This window comes from Hippopotamus amphibius, chromosome 7 (genome assembly GCF_030028045.1).
Source record: "Hippopotamus amphibius kiboko isolate mHipAmp2 chromosome 7, mHipAmp2.hap2, whole genome shotgun sequence".
Taxonomy (NCBI): Eukaryota; Metazoa; Chordata; class Mammalia; order Artiodactyla; family Hippopotamidae; genus Hippopotamus; species Hippopotamus amphibius.
In genome coordinates this window covers 51883791-51908866 of record NC_080192.1, presented here as the reverse complement: position 1 = coordinate 51908866, position 25076 = coordinate 51883791, and the positions used below count along the sequence as shown (strand labels likewise).

The window sequence follows — 25076 nt, the reverse complement described above, 5'->3', positions numbered from 1 at the left end:
ACAAAATGAGGACCCTATATGGGAGTACTTGGACTTACTGAGGGTTGGTGGGCTTTGGAGTCAGGTTTTTCAGGTAAGCTCCAGCACTTCTGCAGAGCAGTTAAGGTTTTATTCGTAGGCTAATTTACTTCTTAGAACTTGATCTCCTCTAGAAACCAGAGTAAAAATGCCCACTTGGTTAGGTTGTTGGGAGAAGTAAATGCAATATAAGTCAGGTGCCTGGTATACCTGGCTTCATGGGGCCAAGATACTCTGGAGTGTGGCCAGCAGTGACTGCATAATAGCCATCGCATGATGTCATGCGCTGGTTGAGCGCTTTAGACAAAAACAGTGAATTTTTCACAGTGATGAGAGGATTAACTAAAATTCTCCCCTCCAGAGTGTGGGGAGGCAAGGGTGGGGTGAGACTGGAGGGATGGGGGTTGAGAGTAGGTGGGTCTGGGAAGTCTGGCTACTTGTAGCTTGACATGAGGATTTGTTTGGAAGGTTAAATGACCTTCTGGTAGTTGTGTTAAATTTGACAGGTCAGTGATTAGTGCCAGTTTAACACATTAACTACCATACTTTTTGCTGATAAAGATTGTAAAGCTATAAAGATCATAGAATTTGTGTGTGTGTGTATGTGAGTGTGGGTGGGTGGGTGTGTGTGTGGGTGGGTGGGTGGGTGGAGGTAAAGTGGTCCATAGTTATTATATGGAATGTGGCTTATCTGCATTTTTTTTTTTTCTGTGATTGCTTATGTGTGGCTTGGCTTATTTTTCTTCTAGGATGTGGAGAAAGAGAAGGAAACCCACAATTACCTCAGCAAAGAGGAAATCAAAGAGAAAGTTCATAAATACAACTTAGCAGTCACAGACAAGTTGAAGATGACCTTGGTGAGCACCCACTAATAATACTGTTTAGGTTGACACCTGTTGAAGGACAGCTGTAAGTTGCTGGTATTACAACGTGTATATTTTAACATCTCTGAAACACATTTGCAGGAGCTTAATGGTCAAGGTATACAGGACCGGAGAATGGGATAGTCCTGCATCTTTCAAATGAAAGCTGTATTTTGAAGTAGCTTTATCTCAAAATCAGTCAACACTTCCTAAAATTGTATTTTAAAACATGTTAGGACCCCCAAAGGATTTGTAGCGTGGAGTGTAATCCTTGCCTGTGTAACACATGGGCAGTAACTAGGACTCTAACAAGGCCTTAGATAAGTTTTATCTTGCCTAAATAATTTGGAAGTGTCAGGAAAAGGATTTTGTGCGCGTGGATTAGGATATTATTGAGCTCGGATTTTTCTCAGCTGCTTGTAGGTGTAAGATGGAGTATGTCATACTCAGCTTCCTACATTGCTGTCTCAGGCTTCTGCAGCTTTGTGCTGGTGCTGTTAGAAACCTCGTGGGGAGCGAGGGTATAGGAGGGAGAAGCACAGGCTTGGTGACAAAGAAAGGGGAGCCCACGGTAGAGCCAGGTGCATGTTCCTCTAATTGGTCTGGCCTTGGCCAGCCCTGGGTGACTTTCCTCGAGGCACTTGCCATCCCTTGGTGCCAGTGTCCAGGGCCCTTGGACCCCTGCCTGGCAGTCTGTTGACTGTGAACTGACAGAGTTCAGCAAAGGACAGGGCGACTGGTTAGAACAGGCCCTGCTGAATTCTGTGACCCTTGGGGAGGAGCTTTTCAATATAAACCCTTGTGATAAAAGATCCCTCCCTGATGGGACTCCGCCAAAAAGGGGAGACAGTGGATGATCTCAAGATTATTCCTCCTTTTTCCAGCAGTCATACTTCTCCTTTTTCAAACATGGTTTTTATCAAAGCAGAAAAATTCCACATCCCCCCTCTCCCCCATGGAGATTAAAACAGATGCAAGTTTCCATGTCATTTCAAAGATAAAAAAAAATGTGAAGGGTTGTATAATACTTTCCACAAGAGTGAACGAATAAATTAGTATTATAAATTGATCTTGTGGAAAGGAAGAAAAATAATGGGCCATAAGGAGATTTTTTCATGTTCTGTGTTAATTGTCATATATATATATGTAATACCTGAAGATTTGTTTAAACAAAACATTACAGTGTTTTTTACCTAAACATACTAAAAGTTAAAAGTCAAGACCAGACCATTATAACTCTTTTTGGCAACTAAGGAATAATAATTCTGGCCACAACTAAGGAGCCTGCCTGCCGCAACTAAGGAGGCTGTGTGCCACAACTAAGGAGCCTGTGAGCCACAACTAAGACTCAGTGCAAACACATAAATATGTAAATAAATATTAAAAAAAAGAAATAATAATTCTACCACCAATTAAGACAAGTGCTGAACTCATCAAATTGTGTATATTAAATATGTGCAGTTTTTTGTATAAAAAATTGTACCTCAATAAAGCTGTTAAAAATATACATATATATAGAAGGAGAAATCAATACCACATTAAATCAAAAAAGACAAGTGCTAAGGACTTCCTTGGCGGTCCAGTGGTTAGGACTCCACGCTTCCACTGCAGGGGGCATGGGTTCGATTCCTAGTTGGGAAACTAAGATCCTGCATGCCACACAGCCTGCTCCCCACCTGCCCCTCCCCCCCAAAAAAAGACAAGTGCTCATATTATAATGTCTGTAGTTCACATTGCAGCTTGAATTTGTTTTAAAAATATTGCTGCTTGAGGTGTCTAAAATGCCTCATTTTGTATCCCATGCTGTGGGGGATCCCGTGCTGTATAAAATAATTTAAGCAAAATTGGAAATGTCTGGTACCACTAGGAATGAAATAGCCACTAGGAATGAAAATAGCTTGTTTTCTTTGCATCTGCTCCTTGTTACTTGAGTATTTCAAAGTCCTAATTGTGACTTTCCTTTTTTTGTGCAATAGCTAGCCATCAGTTGGAGATGTTGCCTTTGAGCAGTTAGGCTGGATACATCCCCAAGCTTTAAAAAGCCTTGTGGTTTGGCCAGCTTCTGTGCCAAGGGGTTGTAACCTCTCCTGTGGGCCCTGACCTTTTTCACATGTGGCTTCAGAGGCATGAGTCCTGGACTTCAATCCCCACATCTGCCCTGCAGATCTTGCCTCTGAAAGTACTTTCCTGGAGTGTGTTAACCTCCCCGGAGATCATTCCCTGAGGGGCAGGCTTGAGTGAGGTTCTGCCACGAGCCATAAAAGAAAAGAACAAGAGCAGGAGTGTTTCACCTTCCTTTGTGGTTGTTGTTTGATAATCTCCTGCCCTAAAATGCCCAGCTAACGTGTGTGTTTTTCTTCCTGCTTCAGAATTCAAACGGGATTTACACTGGCTTCATTAAAGTTCAGATGGAACTCTGCAAACCTTCACAGACTTCTGGAAAACTCGCTCCCAGCAGCAATGGCTCTATGAATACCCTTCACATCAGCAGCACAAACACCGTCGGGGAAGTGATCGAGGCCCTGCTCAAGAAGTTTCTCGTGGCCGAGAGCCCTACTAAATTTGCACTTTATAAGCGCTGTCACAGGGAAGATCAAGGTACACCGCCATGCCTAAAATGAAAGCAGTCCCTGCTTTTATTTGTGTCTTTTGGCCTCATGAGCAGAAGCAAGACTGATGGGTGTATCTGTGTCAGTTATGTCAGGGCCCAGGGACAGATTCTGGAACAAATGGTGATCACCATGTGCACGTAATGCTTCCCGGCCGTCCGTGTTTTTCAGGTGGACAGTTGTGGGTCTGAGGAGCCCAGAGGTATCCATATGTGATGGGTATTCATGGAGGGTTTGTGATGTGCATTGCTTTGATTTTAATTCTCTTTCGGAAAGAAAAGAATGCCCCTGTGCTTGAAGTTTTTAGTAGGACAGTCGACATTGGATGTGGGTCCTAACGTGGACTGATCGGTGGACTTGCGTTCTTGAGACCCGAGGATGGGGAGGCGCATGCGTATCAGTGCATATTGCAGGCCTGTGTCAGTGGCACGGCCTGGGACTCTCCTTTTCCCTTTGCCTGCCTCACTCTAGCTGTTACCCTGGGGCGTGTGGGCCCCCCAGCCTCCTAGGGGCACACGCAGTAGGTGAATAAAATTCTGATCTGAGGTCTGCCTGTCTGAACTTAATACTCACAATCAGTGGATTAAAAAGAGAATCTTAAATGACTGCATGAAAGTGAATAAGATATTCCAGGTCAGGTCATTGTTGAACAGAAAGTGATACCAACGGTGGGCAACAGTGATTTAGTGATTCATGAAGTACTAATTTGAAAGTGGTGTGTATATGTGAACATTTGTGTGTTTCTGGGTTGAACCTACAGCAGCTGTAGCACCTTGACATGATGGGAAAGTCCTTCAGTTGCCTGGGGGTGAAACCCAGCTAGATGCTGAGCGAGCTGTGGGCTGAGTCTGCAGAATGCAGAGATGAATACGCCAAGGTTCCTGTCTTCCAGAGGCCACGGGCTTAGCAGCAGGGGGAGGTTTCCACCTACAGGGAAATCGGCACCTACAATGCAGTTGTATCCAGAAGTGCCGAGATAATATAGATCAATTCAGATGGCATCCTGTCCTGCCAGCTTCTTTGCTTGCCCACCTGGACTTCAGCTGCATAATCTGATAGTAATAGCATCCTGCTGTTATATTACCACATGGCAAACCTTTCAGTCTTACAAGGCAATGCCAATACCGTGTGTGTGTGTGTGTAGCATGAGACACGTGTAGCTGGGCTTAAAGCCACCAGAGCTTGTGTTTGGATGGACTGCTTTGTTTGCGGCTGCTAATTCTAAATTAATCTGTAGAGCGGTTTGCTTTAGAGTTCTGATTTTGTGTTATTGAGGTGATATATTTTTATTGTTTTTAAAGGGGTTTGCAGATCCTTTTTTAAAGTTTATTTTGCTTTCTAAAAGGAGAAGCAGAATTATAAGCCCATTTTGGGGAGCAATTCTCATTTAAATTCATTCTCGAGAATTGTTTCCTTTTTCATCAAGGCACAGTTTATATTGTGCAGATGAATGGAAATAGCATAGAATTCATTCCACTGTTGGCTGTTACTATGACGGGATGAGAAGGATGGCACCTTGATGGGTGGGGTGGTAACCCTGTTGCTTTGATGCGGCTGGAGGTTGGTGAGGGGTGCGGTGAGGTCTGGGGAATGGTGTCATGCTGTGTTCGTGACGTGCTGCTTTGCCTCACCAGTCTATGCCTGCAAGCTCTCAGACCGGGAGCATCCACTCTACCTGCGTTTGGTGGCAGGGCCCAGGACAGACACACTTAGTTTTGTTCTTCGTGAACATGAAATTGGAGAGGTAAGTGATTGTTCATTTTTGCTTTAAACTCTACAGACCCGCTGGCCCTGTTTATTGCTCTGGTCTAGAGATGTTACCACTGCCGAGGAGGAGGAAGGTGGAGGGGAGAGGGCATGTGTGTGCCTTTGTGTCTGTGTGTCTGTCTGCCTGTCATGGGAGGAGAGGTGGTCCTGTGGAGGGAGGGTGACTTCCTGTGTGTTTTTGAATTGTCAGAAATGAACCTGAAGTTAGCCTACAATGTAATTCTTTTATAACACTTGTTATATTGGTCTGTGATTTTCAGAGGTGGGAGGAAATAAATTTTTTTAACTTGATCTCCACCCAGAGTCATTTTCACCCCTTCTACCTCCAGATTACTCTAATGCAGCTGAGCTTTGAAAGTTGACACTCTCCATATGTTTGCTGCTAACCAAAGTCCCCAGGCTCCTTCACTCTAAAGGGAAATAAAAGGAAAGGCAGTCTCTTTACTACCAAAGACATTTAACTTTCTAGTATCTTTCTTTCTTGTTTGACCAGTTGATTAAGAAATTATGTTTATAAGTGCATCATTTGCCATTTTCTCTCCAGGGAGGATTGTATTTAGGTCAACTCAGTTGAAGGAAAAAGCACTTTAGACTGTCCTAGATCAAATGTCACTTGAATAAATCTCTCAAGCTGTGGGTCTCAGCCTTTTGTCTGGAATCGGAAATGGTGTGAATTGTTCATGTAGAACGTTTTGTGATGCAGTGAAAATAGAGTTTCTAGGTTAAAAGTTAGGAAACCAAGACTGCTTCCTACAGTTCCTCTTGTTAGGTTAGGAGCACGACCTTGGGTAAATCTTCTAGTTTTTTCAGTCCTCAGTTTTAAAATCTGTAAAGTGGAACTAAAGACTTGAAAAGGTGGTTTTGAGTTGCAAATTAGAAATGTATGTAAACGTGCTTGGTAAAGAGTATGTTTATATATCAGTGTAAATTGGAACTTCACTAGGGCGTTTTAGGAACACAGTGATTTTGGACATTTTTGGAAGCTTCTTTGGATTCTCACGTTTTGGAATGTTTAAAATCCACTTTCATTCTGGGGGAAAAGCTGGGTGCAGAAGTCTAAAATTTGACTTTTAAGTTTGGCACGTGGCAGCTTTCTCTCTGCAAGCCCTAGCCGGGCACAGCAGCGCCGTCTTGTCAGCATCTTATCTTTCTTGGTGCTGATTTCTAAGCGTGGCACGTGTTTAGTGCAGTTGGAGCTACATTGTCTGGGAGGGAATTACATTGGCTTAGTTTTGAAGTTCACTTTACGTTGTGTTCTAATGTTTTGGACTGCTATTCTGAGCTCTGTATGTTCTTGTTTCTCAGATTTTCAAGGTTAACTGAATTGAGGGAAGAAACTTTCCATAGCTGTCAGGGAGTGGAAGGGAGATGACATTTTATACTGTTTTTACTTTGAACAAGTTATGTGAAAACTAAGATGTTAATTTTTAAATGAACAGAGTACTTTAATGTAGACAGTTCTGCTCTCCTGCTTCACTTCTCATTTTCTCTAATTACTAGCTCACAGTCAGTCTCTGAGAGCCTTCTGTCATTGGCCCGCTTGGTGGTTTTATTCTGTCTCGTCTCTCTGCACGTGCGTGGGGTTATCTTGTCTTTTCCATACCCACACCCATGGGAATCCCCTGTCAGAAATTGCTCCTGGCCAAGACAGTGATTCTCAGCCCAGGACCCAGGGCTTCCTTTTGGGAGGGGAAGAAGTGTAGTTTGGAAAGAAACTTCCCAGGTGATGCCAAATATCCTTCTTGGTATTTACTGCTTAAATTTATTGATAAAAAACTATTAAAAACCCCACAAACATTTATTTTGTGCCTGCTGAGTACCAGGTGCTATTAGGGAAAGAGAACTCAGAAACTCAAGGGCCAAGGATAAAGCCCAAATAGTGAGAAGTACAACAGTTGCAGTGTAGGCGAGAGAGATACTAAGCAAATAATTACAATAATTTTTAGGTCTTTTTGTGATCAGGTTGTGATCAGGGCTTCCAGTGCTCAATGAGAGCTTCTAATACAGTTAGTGCTGGCTGGAAGGAAAGGGGAGGAAATCATGGAAGGCTTCTTAGAGAAAGTGGCATTGAAGCTGGGACTTGAAGGTTGAGGAGGAGTTCTCCAGGCAGAGTGGAGAAAGGGAGAGCATGTGCTAGGTCACGTCAGGTACTGAATGAGGGGCACAGTGAGAGAGATGGGGCCGGAGAGTGTAGGGTCTTTCAGACTTAGCAGAGACAACCAAGGGAAGCTACTGAATGATTGCAAGCAGGGGAGGGTCATGCCTAGATTGGCATTTTACGGAGAATATTCAGGCTGACTGTCTGGGGGAACAGATTGAGGAGCGGAAGAATGGAGCTAGGAGGCTGTCTCAGGGCTGGAGGAGAAGATGGTGGCGGACGGCACTAGGGAGAACTGCTAGGAGGTGGTGAGGTTGATCGCGGGAGCTGGGAAAGAAGGCAGTGAATGTGAGGACTCCACATAGAGGGAAGGGAGAGGAGTGTGGAGTTGTTTCTCATACCTTTGGGGGTTAGTGTGTCTAATGGACTTGGGGTTACGGAGGTCTTTGGTCTTGGAGCCCTTTTGGAGGAGGCTGGGAGGAGGGGAGCAGAGGGCGATGGGAGTGAGAGGGGGTGGAGGGAGTGGAGGGCTGGCCGGGAGGCTCAGCTCTCATCCACCAGGACTTCCCAGGAGGCCGGCAGTGCTGGGCAGTGATGGTCGGGAGGGGAGGGCAGGGCAGCCCAGCCACGCCTCCCTGTGCTTGCAGACCGCATTCCTAAGTCTTGACGCCGAATTAAACACCTGGCATTTTTCATTTTTGTGTTCTCTCACAGTGGGAAGCCTTCAGCCTGCCTGAGCTACAGAATTTCTTGCGGATCTTGGACAAGGAAGAAGATGAGCAGCTGCAGAACCTGAAGGAGCGCTACGCAGCCTACAGACACAAGCTGGAAGAAGCCCTGGGCGCGGCGTGGAAACCCGGGTAAAGCGTGGGGCTCCCTGCCCCTCGGGGACGGCGTGGGACCTGCGTGCAGACCAGCAGCCAGTGTCTCTCTTGTCGGAGGGCGGTCTTCTTGCCCCATGATGCTAGGGCCTTTCCCCTTTAAAAATCTCTAGATCTGGTTCCCCAAAGCGGTCCCGCAGCATCCTGGCCTAGGGCACCTCTGTCAGGGATCCTGCAGGCTTGTTCGGTCGCGGCTCTGCGGTGTTACCTCTTGGCAAGCTGTGAACCTGTAGTCTCATCTGGAGCATTCCAGAGTGCTTTGAAGCATGGACCCTGGGTTGTTGTTGTTTTTCTCTCATTTTCTTTTAGTTATTTTAAGTATGTGATGATGATGTTAAGCTTAAGGTTGTGCAAATGAGTTTTTAAAAGCTTAACGAGGAATCTATCTGAATACTTGTGTTGAAACTACCTGTCTGTTATGGTGGGTTTTTTTTTTTTTTTTTTTTTATGTCAGAGGAAAGGATCCATGTGAATTGAAGGGCATGGGAAGCTGGGAACTCTAAGGAATTGGTGAAGGATTTTGGAGGAGTCTGACGAAGAAAGTAAAGAGCAAGTTTGGAAGAAGGCAGGGGTAGAGGTGGAGAGTCCCGAGGGGAGGTGGTTTGCGTAAGTGGATGGTAGAGGAGGAGGTGAATTTGCATGTAAATGAGTTAAAAGTTTTCAGTTTGGAGACATTAAATCCATTGTCATATTGCTTGATTTCCTGGGAGGAAAATGTGGGCAGAGAGCCAAAGAAAGTAGGAGCTAGACCTAAAGGCAGGACTAACTGCAGCTGACCAGAGAAGGCAGGTGGATCTTTCAGACAGGGACAGAGCTGCCCTCACAGTGGACCAGCCCCCATTCTGCCTTTCTTCCTGCAGTGGAGGGTCTCATTGGCGCGGCTTCTCTGGGCCGGTGGGGCAGTGAGCATCTGCTGTGAGTCCTGTGAAGGGACAGTTTCCCCCTGAGATTGTTTTCAAAGTGGAAAAGGAGTTGGGGAGGAGGCCGCTGTTTCCCGGCCATGGCTGGATGGGTTAGCATCCGAGGGATTTGTCAGGTGAGGAGCTCCCAGCACGCTTGTGATAATCACTCCCTCCTTTCCCTCGGTTTCCCTTTTGTCTTCCCCTCCTTTCTTCCTCCTTCCCTCTCCTCACTGCTTTCCCTTCTCCCTTTGTCTTATAAACTCGAGTGTGATCTTATATAATGGAGAACAGGAGTCTGGATTAAGGACCCAGAACCGTCAGATCCTCAGTTCCAAAGGGTGACCTGACTGTAAGGAGAGGGGCAGCATCCACCCCCAGCAGACCACACAGGAGGGGGTTCTTCATGGAAACAGAAGTGCATGTTCCTGCAAACCAAAGAAATGCGTGTGCAATAGGAGCCTTCCTTAAAGCAGGTTAAATAACCTTATTTTACGCAGCAGTTAATCTGAAAACAACAGGAAAGGTGCGCTGTGTTTCTAGAGGGGCCTTACAGAATATTTTTAGTCTAGATTTGTTCATTTATAAATTCCCAAGGAATTGTTAACACTTTGGTGACACCTAATGGATTCTTTTTGAAATTCCAAGGTGCTTCAGTTCTTTGCCTCTTAAGTGAACTGTGCCTTTTTTTTTTTTTAATTGCATTTCTGTTCCTCTCTTGGTGGCTCTTCTGACTTTTCAGAGAATACCCGTCTTGTTGGAGGCAGATGTAAGTGTCGCTTCTGCTGTGCCACACATGTTACTGAGACAATCATATCTTCCTAAGCTTTTTTAAGGAAAGTTGGAAAGAAAAAAGTAGAACTAGCTATGAGATACGTACGGCACATCTTGTTTAATTTTGCATGTAAGTTCTTTTTAGTGCATCGATGGGGTTTTAGTGACATTGTCAACCAACACTTTATACCTTCATTGTTCAGGGAATGCCTTCATGATTTTTATACTAGTTTTTCTATTCAGATAATGGCTTGGGTGTGAGTATACTGTTATCAACCACCTGGTCTTTTAATTACTCATCCCAGTAAGCTCATATTTTGTGACGCCTTTGTTGCTCAGATTAAGACACTGTTAGAATCTTAGAGTAGTGCCTGATGGGTATCTGTGAATTTTTTTTTTTTTTTTTTTTACTTGAAGTAGATTAGGCATCCTCGTCCGTGTTATCGGGACCTCACTCATTGTCATGTGCACTACAAGTTGCGATTTGGAAAACTTACTGTGTTGAAATTCTGCTGGACCATGGTTCTTGAAGACCAATGGTCTCTCCCAAACACTGGTGATTGCAGCAGCATTTTTAATATGTAAAAGGCCACTGAGGCCAAAGATTTTTAAAAATCATTGTACAAATTCTTATGTTAAATTAAACTATCTAAGCTTTGCTGTAATACTGTTTTCTCTTCCATATGTGATGGTACAGGAATGAGGTTTAATGAAGGGGGGAGTATTACAGGGGAGCATTTTAAATCACAGAAGTAAAAAAAATTATAATATTTATAATTTTGATAAGTTTATTTTTATGGGGAAGAGTTTTCTTCCCAAAAATTGTTTCTGGAATGGCAAATTGTTTCCATTATTAAAAGTTGAAGTTGTTCATTGATGTTTGTGTGTTTTTCTTTCCCATTTACTCTCACTTTTTTTGTAATATTTATTTATTTATTTGGTTGTGCTGGGTGTTAAGTGTGGCAGGCAGGCTCCTTAGTTGTGGCACATGGGCTCATTAGTTGTGGCAGGTGGGCCCCTTAGTTGTGGCATGCACGTGGGATCTAGTTTCCTGACCAGGGATCCAGCCCGGGCCCCCTGTATTGGGAGCGTGGAGTCTTATCCACTGGGCTACCAGGGAAGTCCTCTGTGTGTTTTTCTTTAAGCTAAGACGCCAGATGAAAGAAGGTCACAGTAGTGGGAGGAGCTGCTTTTGCAGATGCTTGGGGACACGGGCCTGAGTAACTGGGCCGGGAGGTGACAACTTCCACCAGGTTTGCGTGGGGCACATTTGTTCTCCCAAATGTCATTTTTCCTTTGCCTTATCCTCTGGGGAAAATAACTGGAGGTGAGTGTCTGCCAGTACAACACATTCCTGAAACAGTTGTTTTTTGAAATATACATATATTTATAAATGTATAAAGCATGTGACCAGTTTAGAGTAATTATAAAGTGGCTGCCCTGTGACCAGTACCAAAATATACAATACAATAGAACATTGTCCTTTCCTTAGAAAGCCTCTTCTTCCACCACCCATTCCTGCCCTGAGATCTCCCATCCTTAAAAGAGACCACTTTTTTTTTCTTTTATTTAAGAACTTAATGAGATACAATTGACATGCAATAAACTGCATATATCCAAAGCGTACGATTTGATATTTTTTTTCTTATTAGTAATGTATGTTTGGCAATCCCCCAAAAAGAGACCACTTTCAACTTTAAAGTGTCTGTGGTTTTGGTCAGTGTGACTGTCTCACGGGATGGGTGCCCAACTGCTTCTCTTCATAGGCCTCCAAGCCTGCTGGAGACGAGGGTGTTTACTACTGCACTGCCCCCTAGAGGCACTGGTCCCGTAGGTGCAGGGCTGTACGGGGAGGGCAGGAGAGACACGGGACATTTCAAGTGCCATAGCTGCATTATAAGTGAAAATATGATAGAAATGATGGCTCCATATAGATCTTTTCCAGCAAAATGTCCAGAAGACTCTGGTTTGGAAGTTTGGCCTGGGTTACTACATACCAAGGTGCAGTGGGAATGTTTTGGAATTTTTATCCCTTAAAGGGAGTTAGCTTCCTGCCCTAGGAATTTGTCCCTAGTTGATAATTGTTTAAATGAATATTCTTATGTTGCAAAATTAGTTCTCAAGAATTGTACACTATTTTGGGACTCTATCAGGTGATCCTCATTAGGAGTTTCGTGTTTTTGAAAGAAGGGGGAAGGTCTCTATACAGATCTTCATTGATCGATGGTGGGGTTATGTTCTGATAAACACATCATAAGTTGGAAATATCATAAGCCAAAAATGCATTCCATACACCTAACCCACCAAACATCATGATCCTACCTGGCTTACCTTAAACCTGCCCGGGACACATACATTAGCCTACAGTCCTGCAAAATCATCTGACACAAAGCCCATTTTAGAATATAGTGTTGAACTTCTCAGGTAATGTCTTGAATACTGTCCTGAAAGTGAAACACATAATGGTTGTCTGGGTACAGAATGGTTGTAAGTATATGGGTTGTTTACCCTCGCAAACAAAAAATATCACTAGCCCGGGAAAAGATCACAATTTAAAATCCAAGTACATTTGCTACTGAATGCACATCATTTTCACACCATCGTTAAGTCGAAAAACCATAAGCCAACCCATCGTTAAGTCGGGGACCTTCTGTACTATCACAGCAAATTCAAGCACAGTGCTCGCCATGTGCCAGGCATTATTCTAAAAAGCTTACTATGTATTAACTCATCTCCCCCATGAGGTAGGTATTGTCAACATCCCCACTTGACAGCTGAGGAAACAGAAACGCATTGAAGTCTAGCACTTGCCCACGGCCCCTCTGGGAGTGAGTGGCAGAGCCGCCCTGCCTGTCTCCCAGCTTTCCCTGTAAGATCTACCCAGGTTTTCAATAAAACTGCCTATTAGGGGCCCATCAGGATGCCTCAAACAGGCAGTTCATCTGAAAGCAGGCCTCTTTTGGCACAGTTGGGATTGGTGGCAAAAGGAAGGACAGGCTTGATGTCAGGGTGCTCTATCATCCTTTTGTTGTTGCTGTTCATTGAGCATTCCATTTACATGCTTATACTAAGTTATGTAGAAGGAGAGGCCTATCTGTGTTTTTGTTTACGGGTTCTGTTGCACGCAAGAAATTGACGGGGCAGGTAACCGAACCTCTTCTCACTGCAATCGGTGAGATAATTCTTTGGAACCACCAGAAGAATAGCTTCAGGGAGAAGTCACAATTCCCAGAAGCCACCACATACTTGCAAACACTGGAGTTTTACTCCCTCATCAAGCATGATCCTCTCCAAAGAAGCATGGGAAACGTAAGTATTCAAGGTCTTGAAAGTATACACTTGTCTGGTGTGAATCACAGCTTGCTTAATTAAGTGTTTAATTAAGAAAGCAGCGTTGTATAAGGATGGGGAGAGAAATGGGGCTGGGAGGGTGGTGGTGGAAAGGAGTGGGCACATTAACTGTCAGGTGAAATGTATTCCATCTGCAGAGTTTGTTTCTTTTTTATTTGGAATATAGTTGCTTTACAGTGTTAGTTTCTGCTGTATAGCAAAGTGAATCAGCCACACATATACATATATCTCCTCTTCCTTGGATTTTCCTTCCCATTTAGGTTACCACAGAGCACTGAGTAGAGTTCTCTGTGCTATACAGTTATCTGTTAATGAAAACTCTGTTCTCATTAGTTATCTGTTTTTTTTTAATTTTTAAAATTAATTTTATTTTATATTTGGCTGCATTGGGTCTTCATTGCTGTGCATGGGCTTTCTCTAGTTGTGGCAAGCGGGGGCTACTGTTCATTGCAGTACATGGGCTTCTCCTTGCAGTGGCTTCTCTTGTTGCGGAGCACAGGCTCTAGGCGCGCAGGCTTCAGTAGTTGTGGCTCATGGGCTCTAGAGCGCAGGCTCAGTAGTTGTGGCACATGGGCTTAGTTGCTCCGTGGCATGTGGGATCTTCCTGGACCAGGGCTCAAACCCATGTCCCCTGCATTGGCAGGTGGATTCTTAACCACTGTACCACCAGGAAAGCCCTAGTTATCTATCTTATAGGTAGTAGTGTATATATGTCAATCCTAAGCTCGAAGTCCATCCCACCCCCTGGTTTTTTAAACTTTGTTGGGTTTTTTGGGGGGTTGGGGGGGGGTTGGTGGTTTTTGATTTCACTTTGGTTTTTTGACAGATCTTTCCCTTTAATTCTATAAGGTGAGAATGGCCAGGTAGAGGACAGACCTTTTGATCTTAGTAGTAGTTTCCAAAGTCACTTGTGACTCACTTGGTGGCAGCTGAACTCCAAAAGCTCCTCTCTTCCCCTTTCTGAGAAAGGTGAGTATTGGCGTTTTTAATATTTGCACACAAACAGAAAACATCAGGGGTCTTTGTAAACTTCAGAAGAAGTTGGGTTTTGGCTTTGTGTTTGGGAGGGGGTTCTTTCTTTTTTTGGGGGGGCACACCACGTGGTTTGTCCTCAGCTGTGAAAGCACAGAATTCTAACCACTGGACCACCAGGGATTTCTCAGGGAGGAAGTTCCTTTAACCAGGAGAGTTGGTTTTGATCTTTCTTGGCAAGGGGGCTTACCTTGAATCCACCTCTGCCTTTAGTGGCACACATCTGGTTGTTTGCCTGGTGTGTGCACCCTCCCCTCACTTTAGCCACCCTGTGTGGATGCAGGAGATTAATTAAACCCTGTGCAGTCCCTGTTCTCCGTGGTGGAGTTCTAGGGGGCTCTGCTCCAGAGGGCTTTCTGATTTTCAAGTGTGATAAAATCTGCTAAAGTTCTAGTCATTCCAGAGCTGCACACTGAGGTGTCGAGCCAGAAGTCAGAATCCTTGAATTATTACTTTTGTGGGCAGGGAGGTGACAGCTTACATTCAAGTCTTTTTCTTGCGTGTGTCATCTTTCAAGGAAAATGTTCCAAGTCAATGACTTTTAGGTAAAATCGAGCATGTCATTGAATGCCATATCAATAACAGTGTCTGAGAACACACGGCAGCCTTAGAGATCGAGGAACTTGGCTATCAATCAGCCTTCAGAAGAGCCCAAGCCTCATTGCCTTTCTTCCAGATAAACTTGCTGAGGGAGTTTGTGTGCTGGGGAAGGGCCTGTTCTGCAAGGAAGATAATGAGCTAGTGTGTAGGATGTGGGTGAGGCCGGGAACGATGTTCCTGTCCCCTGTTGTAATGCCTGTGTCACCCTCATGCCACCCTCCACCCCTAGCTTGCTTTTTAAATTTTTGTTCTTTTGCAAGTAAAGTGATCCAGGCAGAGACACAGCAGGTCTTGGGAGAGAAGTTGTTATGAAGCTAGTAGTTGGGAAAGGGCAGTGTTTAAGATCTGTTGAAAGAGAGTTCAAGCCAAAAATGAGGTTGTTACTCTGTTTCTTTATGGACAGACCACCTCCAGAATTATGGGAGGTGCTGATTTTTAAAAGGAAGATTTTTCTGTACCCCACCCCAAAGCTAATACCAGGCCCTGAGAATCTGCTACTTTAACAGGTTTTTTTCAAATACCAAGTGTAAGTCTTAGAGCTCTACAGAGCAAAGACTGAAGGGAATATGTATGTGCACAGTTGTACCTCTCTCTCTTTTTTTTAAAACAAGTTACTTCCATATTGAGAGTAATGGCTAGCCTGCAAAGAGGCTCCCTGACCTGCCTCATGTAGCCCTGGAAAGGATAATTCTATATATAGCGGGACCCTGTGCCCTGACCATGGCTGATTGGATCTTAGGTAGACCTCAGATACAAGGCTGTTGATCAATTAGACTTTCTTAAAATTTTAAATAAACAAAATTAGTCTGTGATGGGTACTCATAAACCAGGGCACTGAACCCACCATTGGGCTTTGTATCAGGGGCAGGGAGGAAACTGCAGAGAAAGCAGGAGAACAGAGCAGAGACAAGCAGAGAGGAGAGGCCATGGGAGATGGAGAGAGAAAATTCAGAACCTACTTGATATTTGTTTGCTGTTGGATGCCTCATGGTACCCTCTTCCCTCAGGAAGGAATTATCTTTGTTTACATGAGCTCTGTACTCGTGCCCATTTCTACAGTAGGATCAAAAGTAGAAATAGGGGGAAATTTATAGTACTAAATGCCTATTAGAAAAGATGAAAAGGCTCAAATAAATGACCTCAGCCTCCATTTAAAGATACAAGAAAAAGAAAAGCAAACCTAAAGTAAGCAGAAAAAAGGAAGTAATAAAGTAATAAATGAAATAGAAAACAGAAACAAAATCAATGAAACCAAAAGTGGGTTCTTAAGAGATCAACAGAATTGATAACCCTCTAACCATACTGACCAGGCAAGAAAGAGAAGACACAAATTACCACTGTCAGAAACAGGAGAGGTGACATCACTACAGATTCTACAGATATATTTGCCTTATTTTTAGGTCCTTGCATTGCAATGTTTCCTTAAAAATTAGTTTTATCATGTGCCAAAAAAAAAAAAAGAAAAAGGTGAGTTCTACACATTCCTAATTTTGCCTAGTTCTGAAAAGTTTGGCAAATGACAAACTGATGTTGCTAGCTGCTCTCAACTTCTTGGTTCCCTTAGAAACTTACAGTTAATTACAGTGTGTAACTGTAATGCATATGATTGATATTAATCTAACTTAATATTTAAGCTTACTTTCATGTTCCTGGAAATCCGGTAGGGTCTATGCTTATTAAAATGTGAATTCTGATTGTTTCCTTCCTTTCTTTTCTTCCTTGCTCCCTTCCTATTCCCTTGCTTCCCTCTTTTTCCCCCCACCAACAGCTTAGAACTAATTGTAATCATATTTGAGGAATGAGTGTGTCTGTTTACTGTTGGGTTCTGTGATACCTGTATTCTTACAACCATACTTTTTCTTTCTTTCTTTCTTTTTTTTTTTAACATTTCACTTCTATTAGTTTGTTCTGTTCTTTGCATAAAAAGAAACTTGAGTAGAGCACCAAGTGTTTTAAGTTCTTTCATTCAACAGTGTGTATAAATTATCCAAGGATGTTAGGGACTGGGTAGATTATGCTGAGAAGGAACATCATGGTCCTGTCTTCACGGAAACCAGACTCTCCGTGTAATGCAAACCAATAAATGTCACAAAGATAAAGTACAGAGTGCTATGAGAGTTTATTACTTAGGTGGTTAGAGAAGGCTTCCTTGAGGGAGTGATTTACAGCTAAGATTTTAAGGTTGAGTGGGAGTTAGCTGGCAGAATTCATGATTTACATGAAAATTTTCTACACAATGGCCACTGGTTTTTCAGGCCTTTCTTTGGGAAGCGTGTTATATTGGCGTCTCCCTAGCTGTTTTTCCTCTGTTATGAGAAAGGAACGTACATAGGCCTAAGTGATTCTCTGCAGGTTAAGAGTTCGTCTTTGGCAGGGGCAAGTTAAAATTTACAACGGCAATTGCTCTAGATTAAACTCAGCTTTTTTCTCTCCCCTGTAAAGTGGAGACGGCATCATCTGCTTGCTTTCCTCACAGGGCTCATGTGAGGACCAAATACGATAGTGAAGGTCAAGGTACTCTGCACACTGTAAAGCCTGATGTAGTGTCAGGTGGTATTATTTTCCAAATTATTCTTCTTATAGTGGTGGTGTGGCTGCTTTATTACTGGGCCAAGATGTTTACGTATCATGTTGACATTGAAATTCATCTAAGAAGCATTACCTAGGATGTCATTTCTAAGAGGGACATTTTTTTCAAACAAGTTTTTTTTGGGTTTTGTTTTTTAAACTCATGCTTAGTGAAGGCCAAACACAAGATTCTAGGGCAAATAGTAGACTAAGAAATTCATATTTAGTGACTTTGCCTGTGCTTCCTATAAATACAGTGGCAGTGCGTTGTCTGTCTTCTCTGACAAGTTAGACCCAAGATGTTTGGAGCAGCTGGGACTAGGGCTGCCCGTGCTGTCACGTCACAGTGAGGTGCTGAGCCGTCCAGACCAGAGGGTCACATGTGGGTGCGTCTGGGGGCCTTGGCCTTTGTTTTTTGTCAGTGTTGTCATGCATGTGAATTCTCACCCCAGATAGCAGTCTCTGTGGGGACTGGAGCATATCTTCAGCTCATGTTTGTAGCTCTCTGAGCTGCAAGGCATAACATCTGTGGGACCAGACACTTCATAGTGTCTGCAAACAGCCACTTGGGCAGCTTTGAGAAGGGATAGGGGCTGCTCTACAGGCAGACCCTGAGCTGCAGCTTCCTGTCTCTCCCCATGAAGTCCGTGTTCACCCCTGGCTACACCCTTAACTAGGGCCTTAAGTGGCATTACAGGAAGGGGAAGGGGGCAGGATGACCGAGGCCCCCAGTTTTTGTTTTCCCCTGCTGTACAGAGGACCCGACTCAGCACCGGCTGCTTCATTTTCTGTGAGAGCACCCATAAACGTGCAGGCACAGGCTGACGGCTGCCTGACGGATAGATGATGCAGTCAGCAGTCACTCATTCTGGACCGCTGAAAGAATCCAAGTTGTCATGTTGCTACTGACCTGATCTGGGAGGAGCTGGGAAGAGCAGGAGGATTGGGGAAGAAAAGGACCCAGGGCAGCCACTTCCTTAGGGACTTAAGCAAGAACAGAATCAATTGCATTTCTGAGCTACTTTCCTAGCATTAGGATGAGGCAAGGGACTCGCATCTGATGATCTTGGACAACAGGTGCCTCAGAAACCAGGCCAGAATCTTGGCCTGTAGCAGCTGCTAAAAGGGCAGCTCCGCCCCTGTGCTGCGCTCTCCTCCGCACTAGCCTTTGTGGGTTATGTCTGGAGGGAAGACCTGGATTTGTGTCTTGGGTTGGCCAGCCAACAGTCCATTAAAATATTTTCCAGCATGTGCTGAAAACATTTCAGCAACCATTCCAACAAAGAAGCTTCTACTTGGTTTTAGTAATTATAGCTGCAAAACCAGTGTTTATTTATACTCTTCAAGTATATAACGTATGTAAGACTTTTTTATTCCCCTTTTGAAGACAAGTTGAACCTCTACCACTGGACAGCTTTGCCCTGTCCCAGGTACCTAACAATTGGATAGGTTTTGGCAAAAGGTTTGCCCCAGTTTCTCTTGGTAAACCAGGTTTGGTCATTATTATTAGTCATACGTTGCCATATATAGTTACAAAAATCTTTTCTGTGATGAGGACGTTTAATAGGTACTCTTAGCAGATTTCAAATATGCAATAAGTAGTATTAACTATAGGCACTGTGCTGTACACTACATCCCCATGACTTGTTCTGTAACTGGGAGTTTGTACCTTTGGACCCCCTTCACCTGTTTCTTCCATTCCCCACCCCCCACCTCTGGCCACCACCTATCTGTTCTCCATATCTACAGTCTTGGTTTTTTTTTTTCCTGTTGTAGTTGTAATTTTTTTTCTTTAATTTCACATGTAAGTGAGATAATAAAGTATTTATCTTTCTCTGACTTATTTCACTTAACATAATGCCCTCAAAGTCTATCCATATCGTCACAAGTGGCAAGATTTCATTCTTTTTTAATGGCAGAATAGTATTCTATTGTATATATACACACTGTCTTCTTTACCCATGCATCCATTGATGGGTAGGATACTTAGGCTGTGTCTGTATCTTGGCTATTATAAATAATGTTGCGATGAACATGGGATTTCAAATCAGTGTTTTTTTTTTTCACATAAATACCCAGAAGTGGGATTGCTAGATCATATGGTAGTTCTATTTTTAATTTTTTGAGGAACCTCCATACTGTTTTCCATAGTGGCTGTGCCAATATACATTACCACCAACAGTGCACAAGGGTCTCCTTTTCTTCACATCCTTGTCTTGTCTATTTTTTTAAATTTTAAAGAATTTTTAAAAATTTTAAAAATTTAATTTAAAAAATTAAAAAAATTTTTTTTTGGGCCACACTGCACGGCTTGTAGGGTCTTAGTTCCCCAACCAGGAATTGAACTGGGGCCATGGCCAGTGAAAGCATTGAGTCCCAACCACTGGGCCACCAGGGAACTCCCCCTTGTCTTGGTTTTTTGATAACAATCATTCGAACATGTGTGAGGTGATATCTCAGTGTGACTTTGACTTGCATTTCCCTGATGATTAGCGATGCTGAACATCTTTTCATGTACCTGTTGGCCATCTGCATGTCTTTGGAAAAATGTCTAGTCAGATCTTCTGCCTATTTTGTTTTTTGCTAGTAAGTTGTGTGCATTCTTTACATATTTGGGATATTAACCCCTTAGATTTCTAAATATTTTCTCTCAGCACTTTGCCTTTTTATTTTGTGTTTTCCTTTGAGGTGCAGAGGCTTTTTATAAATTTTTTTTTAAATTTTATTTATTTATTTAATTTATTGGCTGTGTTGAGTCTTCGTTGCTGCACATGGGCTTTCTCTATTTGCTGCGAGCGGGGGCTACTCTTCATTATGTTGTGCAGGCTCCTCATTGTAGTGGCCTCTCTTGCTGCAGAGCACAGGCTCTAGGCACATGGGCCTCAATAGTTGTGGCTCACGGGCTCAATAGTTGTGGTGCACAGGCCTAGTTGCTCCGTGGCATGTGGAATATTCCCAGAGCAGGGCTCAAACCCATATCCCCTGCATTGGCAGGCAGATTCCCAACCACTGCACCACCTAGGAAGTCCCAGAGGCTTTTTAGTTTGATGTAGTCCCACTTGTTTCCAAGAAATCATTGCCAAGACTGATGCCAAGCAACATACTGCCTATGTTTTCTTCTAGGATTTTTATGGTTTCAGGTTTTACATTCTTTAATCCATTTGAGTTAATTTTTGTGTATGCTCTAAGATAGTAGTCTAGTTGCACTGTTCTGCATGTGGCGGCCAGTTTTCCCAGAACCATTTATTGAAGACACTGTCCTTTCCCCACCATATATTCCTGGCTCCTTTGTCACAAATTAATTAACCCTATATGCCTGAATTTATTTCTGGACTATTCTGTTCCACTGATCCATGTGTCTGCTTTTATGCCTGTACCATATGCTTCTGATTACTGTAGCTTTGTAATATAGTTTGAAATCCTGTAGCTTTGTAATATAGTTTGAAATCTGGGAGCATGATGCCTCCAGCTCTGTTCTTTCTCAAGATTATTTTAGCTGTTTGGGGTCTTTTGTGGTTCCATCCAAATTTCAGTATTGTTTGTTCTATTTCTGTGAAAAATGCCTTTGGAATTTTGATAGAGATTGCATTGAATCTGTAGCTTGTTCTGGGTAGTATGGACATTTTAACAACATTAATCTTCCAATCCATAAGCACAGGATATCTTTCCCTTTGTGTCTTCTTCATTTTCTTTCATCAGTGTCTTTTAGTTTTCAGTGTGTAGGTCTTTCACCTTGGTTAAACTTACTCCTGGGTATTTTATTCTTTTTGGAAGGCAGCTATGCTCACCACTAAACCACCAACGCTACACTATTTTATTCTTTCTGATGCAATTATAAATGGAAGTTTTCTTAATTTCTTTTCTGATAGTTTATTAGTATATAGAAACACAAGATTTTTGTATATTGATATTTGTATCTTGCAACTATACTGAATTCATTTATTCTAGCAGTTTTCTTGTGGGGAGTCTTTAGGGTTTTCTGTGTATGTCATCTGCAAATAATCACAGTTTTACTTCTTCCTTTTTGATTTGGATTTCTTTTATTTTTTCTTGCCTAATTGCTCTGGCTAGGACCTCCAATACTATGTTGAATAAAAGTGGCAAGAGTGGATAGCCATGTCTTGCTCCTCTTCTCAGAGGGAAAGCTTTCAGCTTTTCATTGCTAAATAGGATGTTAGCTGTGGACTTATTATCTATGGCTTTTATGTTGAGGTATGTGGTTTCCTCTATACCCACTCTGAGAGTTTTTATCGTAAAGAATGTTTTGTCAAATGCTTTTTCTGCACTGGTTGAGATGACTATGTGTTTTATCCTTCATTTTGTTACTGTGGTATATCACATTGATCTGTTGATGTTGAACCATTCTTGCATCCTTGTACTAAATTACACTTGATCATGGTGTATGAGGCTTTTAATGTTGTATTGTTGAATTCCGTTTGCTAATATTTTGTTAAGGATTTTTGCATATGTTTATCAGGGATATTGGCCTGTAATTTTCTTTTCTTGTGGTGTACTTGTCTGGTTTTGGTATGAGGGTAATTCTGGCCTCATAAAATGAGTTTGGAAGTGTTCCTTCCTATTTTTGGAAGAGTTTGAGAAGGACTGGTATTAGTTCTACTTTGAATGCTTGGTTGAATTCACCAATGAAGATACTTGGTCCTGGACTTTTGTTTATTGGGAGGCCTTTTGCTTACATTCAAACTCCTTACTAGTGATCAGACTATTCACATTTTCTGTTTCTTCATGATTCATTCCTGGAAGGTTGTATGTTTCTAGGAATTTATCCATTTCTTCTGGGCAATCCAATTTGTTGGTATATAATTGTTCATAGTTCTCTTATGACCTTTTGTACATCTGTGGTACAGTTGTAATGTTTCCCCTTTCATTTCTGATTTTACTTACTTGAGCCGCCCCCCCCCCCCCCCCTTTTTTTTAAATTTTTGGCTGCATTGGGCCTTTGTTGCTGCACGCAGGCTTTCTCTAGTGGCGAGTGGGGGCTATTCTTTGTTGCGCTGTGTAGGCTTCTCATCACAGTGGCTTCTCTTGTTGTGGAGCATCAGCTCTAGGCATGTGAGCTTCAGCAGTTGTGGCGCACAGGGAACCCCTTTTATTCTTGGTGAGTCTAGTTAAGGGTTTGTCAGAGGAGGTTTGTTTTCAAAAGGCATGCTGTGGGGCTGGCCAAGAAGCCACTTGAATGGTAAACTCCCCTTCTTAGCTTGAAACTGTATTTTCCCTGTAAATACAATTATCAATCTGTAGTAGTTTTGAATCTACATAATAATGTCCTGGGGGTTCAGGAAGAGAATAATTTCCTTTCATAACCCAGCTCATGTCCAAGCAGAGTAGACACTCAGATATATGAGGGAGGGTCCCTCTTTGATCACAGAGACAGCAGAGTTTAATAGAAAGATGTCTTCAAAGTCAGATCTTTGCAATCTTGACTCTTTTGACTAATTAGCTTTGTGAACTTGGGTAAGTTAAGCTGAGGAAAGAACCTAGTCTGCAGAGCCATTTTATCACAACAAATGCTAATTGCAACCATTCTATTTTTTTGCCCTTTGAGGACCTATCAGCATCAGTCCGAGCTGCAGGATATGAGGATGCATAAGATTTCAGGTCTCACCAGCAGAAGGTGGTTATGAAAGCTTCCTCTCAAAGACTAAGATTTAGAACTGTCATCTACTTTGTGGTACTCCTGAAGCCAGCTCCCATGTCCCACATGTAAATCTTGTCTTACATAGTTATTCCTAGGCCATCAGTAAAGGTCTCTGCACAGTGCTTTCAGCTTGCAGCCTTTGGGTTCTCTGCTCTTGCCAAAACAGACTTCAAGGTACACACGTGACCAGCCCTTTAAACCCATGGCTGGTAGAGAAAGAACATGAAACAAATACTAAATCTGTATGATGTTTGGTTATACAGGGCAGAGTACAGTCTCAGTGGAAATGGGGCAGGGTAGGGGTGGGGTGGTGGGTAGAAATTAGACAAATGAATCTAGTAGAGTCTGTACTTACCCTTACTTTGAGTCTATGCAAATAAACGTTCTCCTCTTCCTGGGTGGCTTGATATTGTGGTAAACTCAATTACTTGTTTTTCTGATAGTCTGGAAACTTTATGGGTGTCTTATAACATCTTGTTTTTCTGCTTGGTCCTCAGAACTTATGACAGACAACCTACTAGGTCTGGGGTTGACAGATCATGGTGTGGTTTTTCCCCCCTATGGTAAAGTGTTGGACCATAGCCATGCATATTCACTCATGTGTTGTCTATAGCTTCTTTTGTACTGAAGCAGCAGAGTTAAGTAGCTGTGATAGAGACATGGCCTGCAAACCTAAAATATTAACTATGCCTTTAAGAAAAAGTCTGTCAACTCCAGTAGGACTTCACTTCGCAATGGAGCACAAGACTGGACATCAAGGCAAGGCACCTTTGAAGGTGAGCTTAGTTTATCAAATTTAAAGCTGGTCAAGGTAAGTTTTTTTCCTCCAAACTGTAAATGCATTAAGATTTATCAGGAAGGATTTTCTACATGGTACTCATTCAGGGATACTGGGCAGCCGAGACCACAGATATACGAGCTTTCCAGGTAGGGACCATGGTACCCAATGCGAAACAGCCCATCTCCAGTACTAGGTGAGTGATTAAAACATTAAACAGTGTACAGCAAAAAACATTTTGTCAAAATTACTACTTGTGGACTAAAAAAAGGACACATCCCCACTAGAACAGAAATAAATTTTAATTCATTGAAAAGTGCAGCAGTGAACAGGGTCCTTCAAAGGGCACTTTCTAAGTCAAATGACTGAGATGATGACACAGAGCCAGGGCAGAGTGACTTCTAGTAACAGATGATGCAAACACAGGAATTCACAAATCCAGCTGGATCCAAGTGGTGGTGAGACAAAAGACCCAAGTGTTCCCACCTAGTTCCACTGGTGGATCAGTTAAATACCCTTTGCTTTCTCAATAAGGATCCTGGGACAAATAATCTTCTTTTGTTAATAACACTTGTTCTTAGACACTTAAAAATAAATTTAAGAACGTTTTTCGCAGATATAGGTATAACCTTCCATGGCTATCATTACTATTTTGTACAAAAACCCTACTTGTTGTCAATTAAAATGTATTTTGCAACAGCACCGTTGGTCAAATTCAAAGATACTCAAAAGGCATTCCCTACTTTTTAGTTATAGGGAATGTTACTGTATTTGAGAGAGAGCTTTGTAATAGGAAATATTATAAGGCAAAATCTCTGTTCATCCCCAAGACCTCTGTTCATTTCTAATGGTTCCAGTTTTCTATCACCAATACATACAGACCTGGTCTTCTTAAAAGGGAAAATAATCAAAATTCAACTCAGTATAATTAAGAGAGAAACAAAGCAAGCCTCTTGAAGTCAGCCTGTGTACATACCATTCTGAGAAATTTAAGTGCATCTTGTGGTCGGCTAGTCTACAAATTGAGGCCTCTTTATGAAAGATGATTTTAGCGTAGATGCAGAATGAAACCAGTCCAAGAGAAAAAGTCAAATTAGAGGCCATTCAAAAATGAGAGGTACAAAGAAAGGGCTTCACTGCATCCCCTGCCCCCCGCAACCCAAACAAGTCTACTGAGTGTAA

The 25076-nt window shown here is 42.7% G+C and overlaps 2 protein-coding genes across 2 annotated transcripts in view; one reads left to right on the top strand and one right to left on the bottom strand.

Annotated features, from left to right (window-relative positions):
- The window catches only part of RASSF3 (Ras association domain family member 3), a 73231-nt gene extending 62449 nt beyond the window's left edge, over positions 1 to 10782 (top strand). Inside the window, exons 2-5 of the mRNA XM_057743138.1 lie at positions 768 to 875; positions 3251 to 3479; positions 5125 to 5234; positions 8070 to 10782. Of these exons, the coding sequence (XP_057599121.1) occupies positions 768 to 875; positions 3251 to 3479; positions 5125 to 5234; positions 8070 to 8219 (597 nt within the window). The 3' untranslated portion in view covers positions 8220 to 10782. The remainder of the gene's footprint in view (positions 1 to 767; positions 876 to 3250; positions 3480 to 5124; positions 5235 to 8069) is intronic.
- Positions 10783 to 12247: 1465 nt separating this feature from the next.
- Positions 12248 to 25076, bottom strand: part of GNS (glucosamine (N-acetyl)-6-sulfatase) — a 63238-nt gene continuing 50409 nt past the window's right edge. The window contains exon 14 of the mRNA XM_057741627.1: positions 12248 to 12353. Within this exon, the coding sequence (XP_057597610.1) occupies positions 12308 to 12353 (46 nt within the window). The 3' untranslated portion in view covers positions 12248 to 12307. The remainder of the gene's footprint in view (positions 12354 to 25076) is intronic.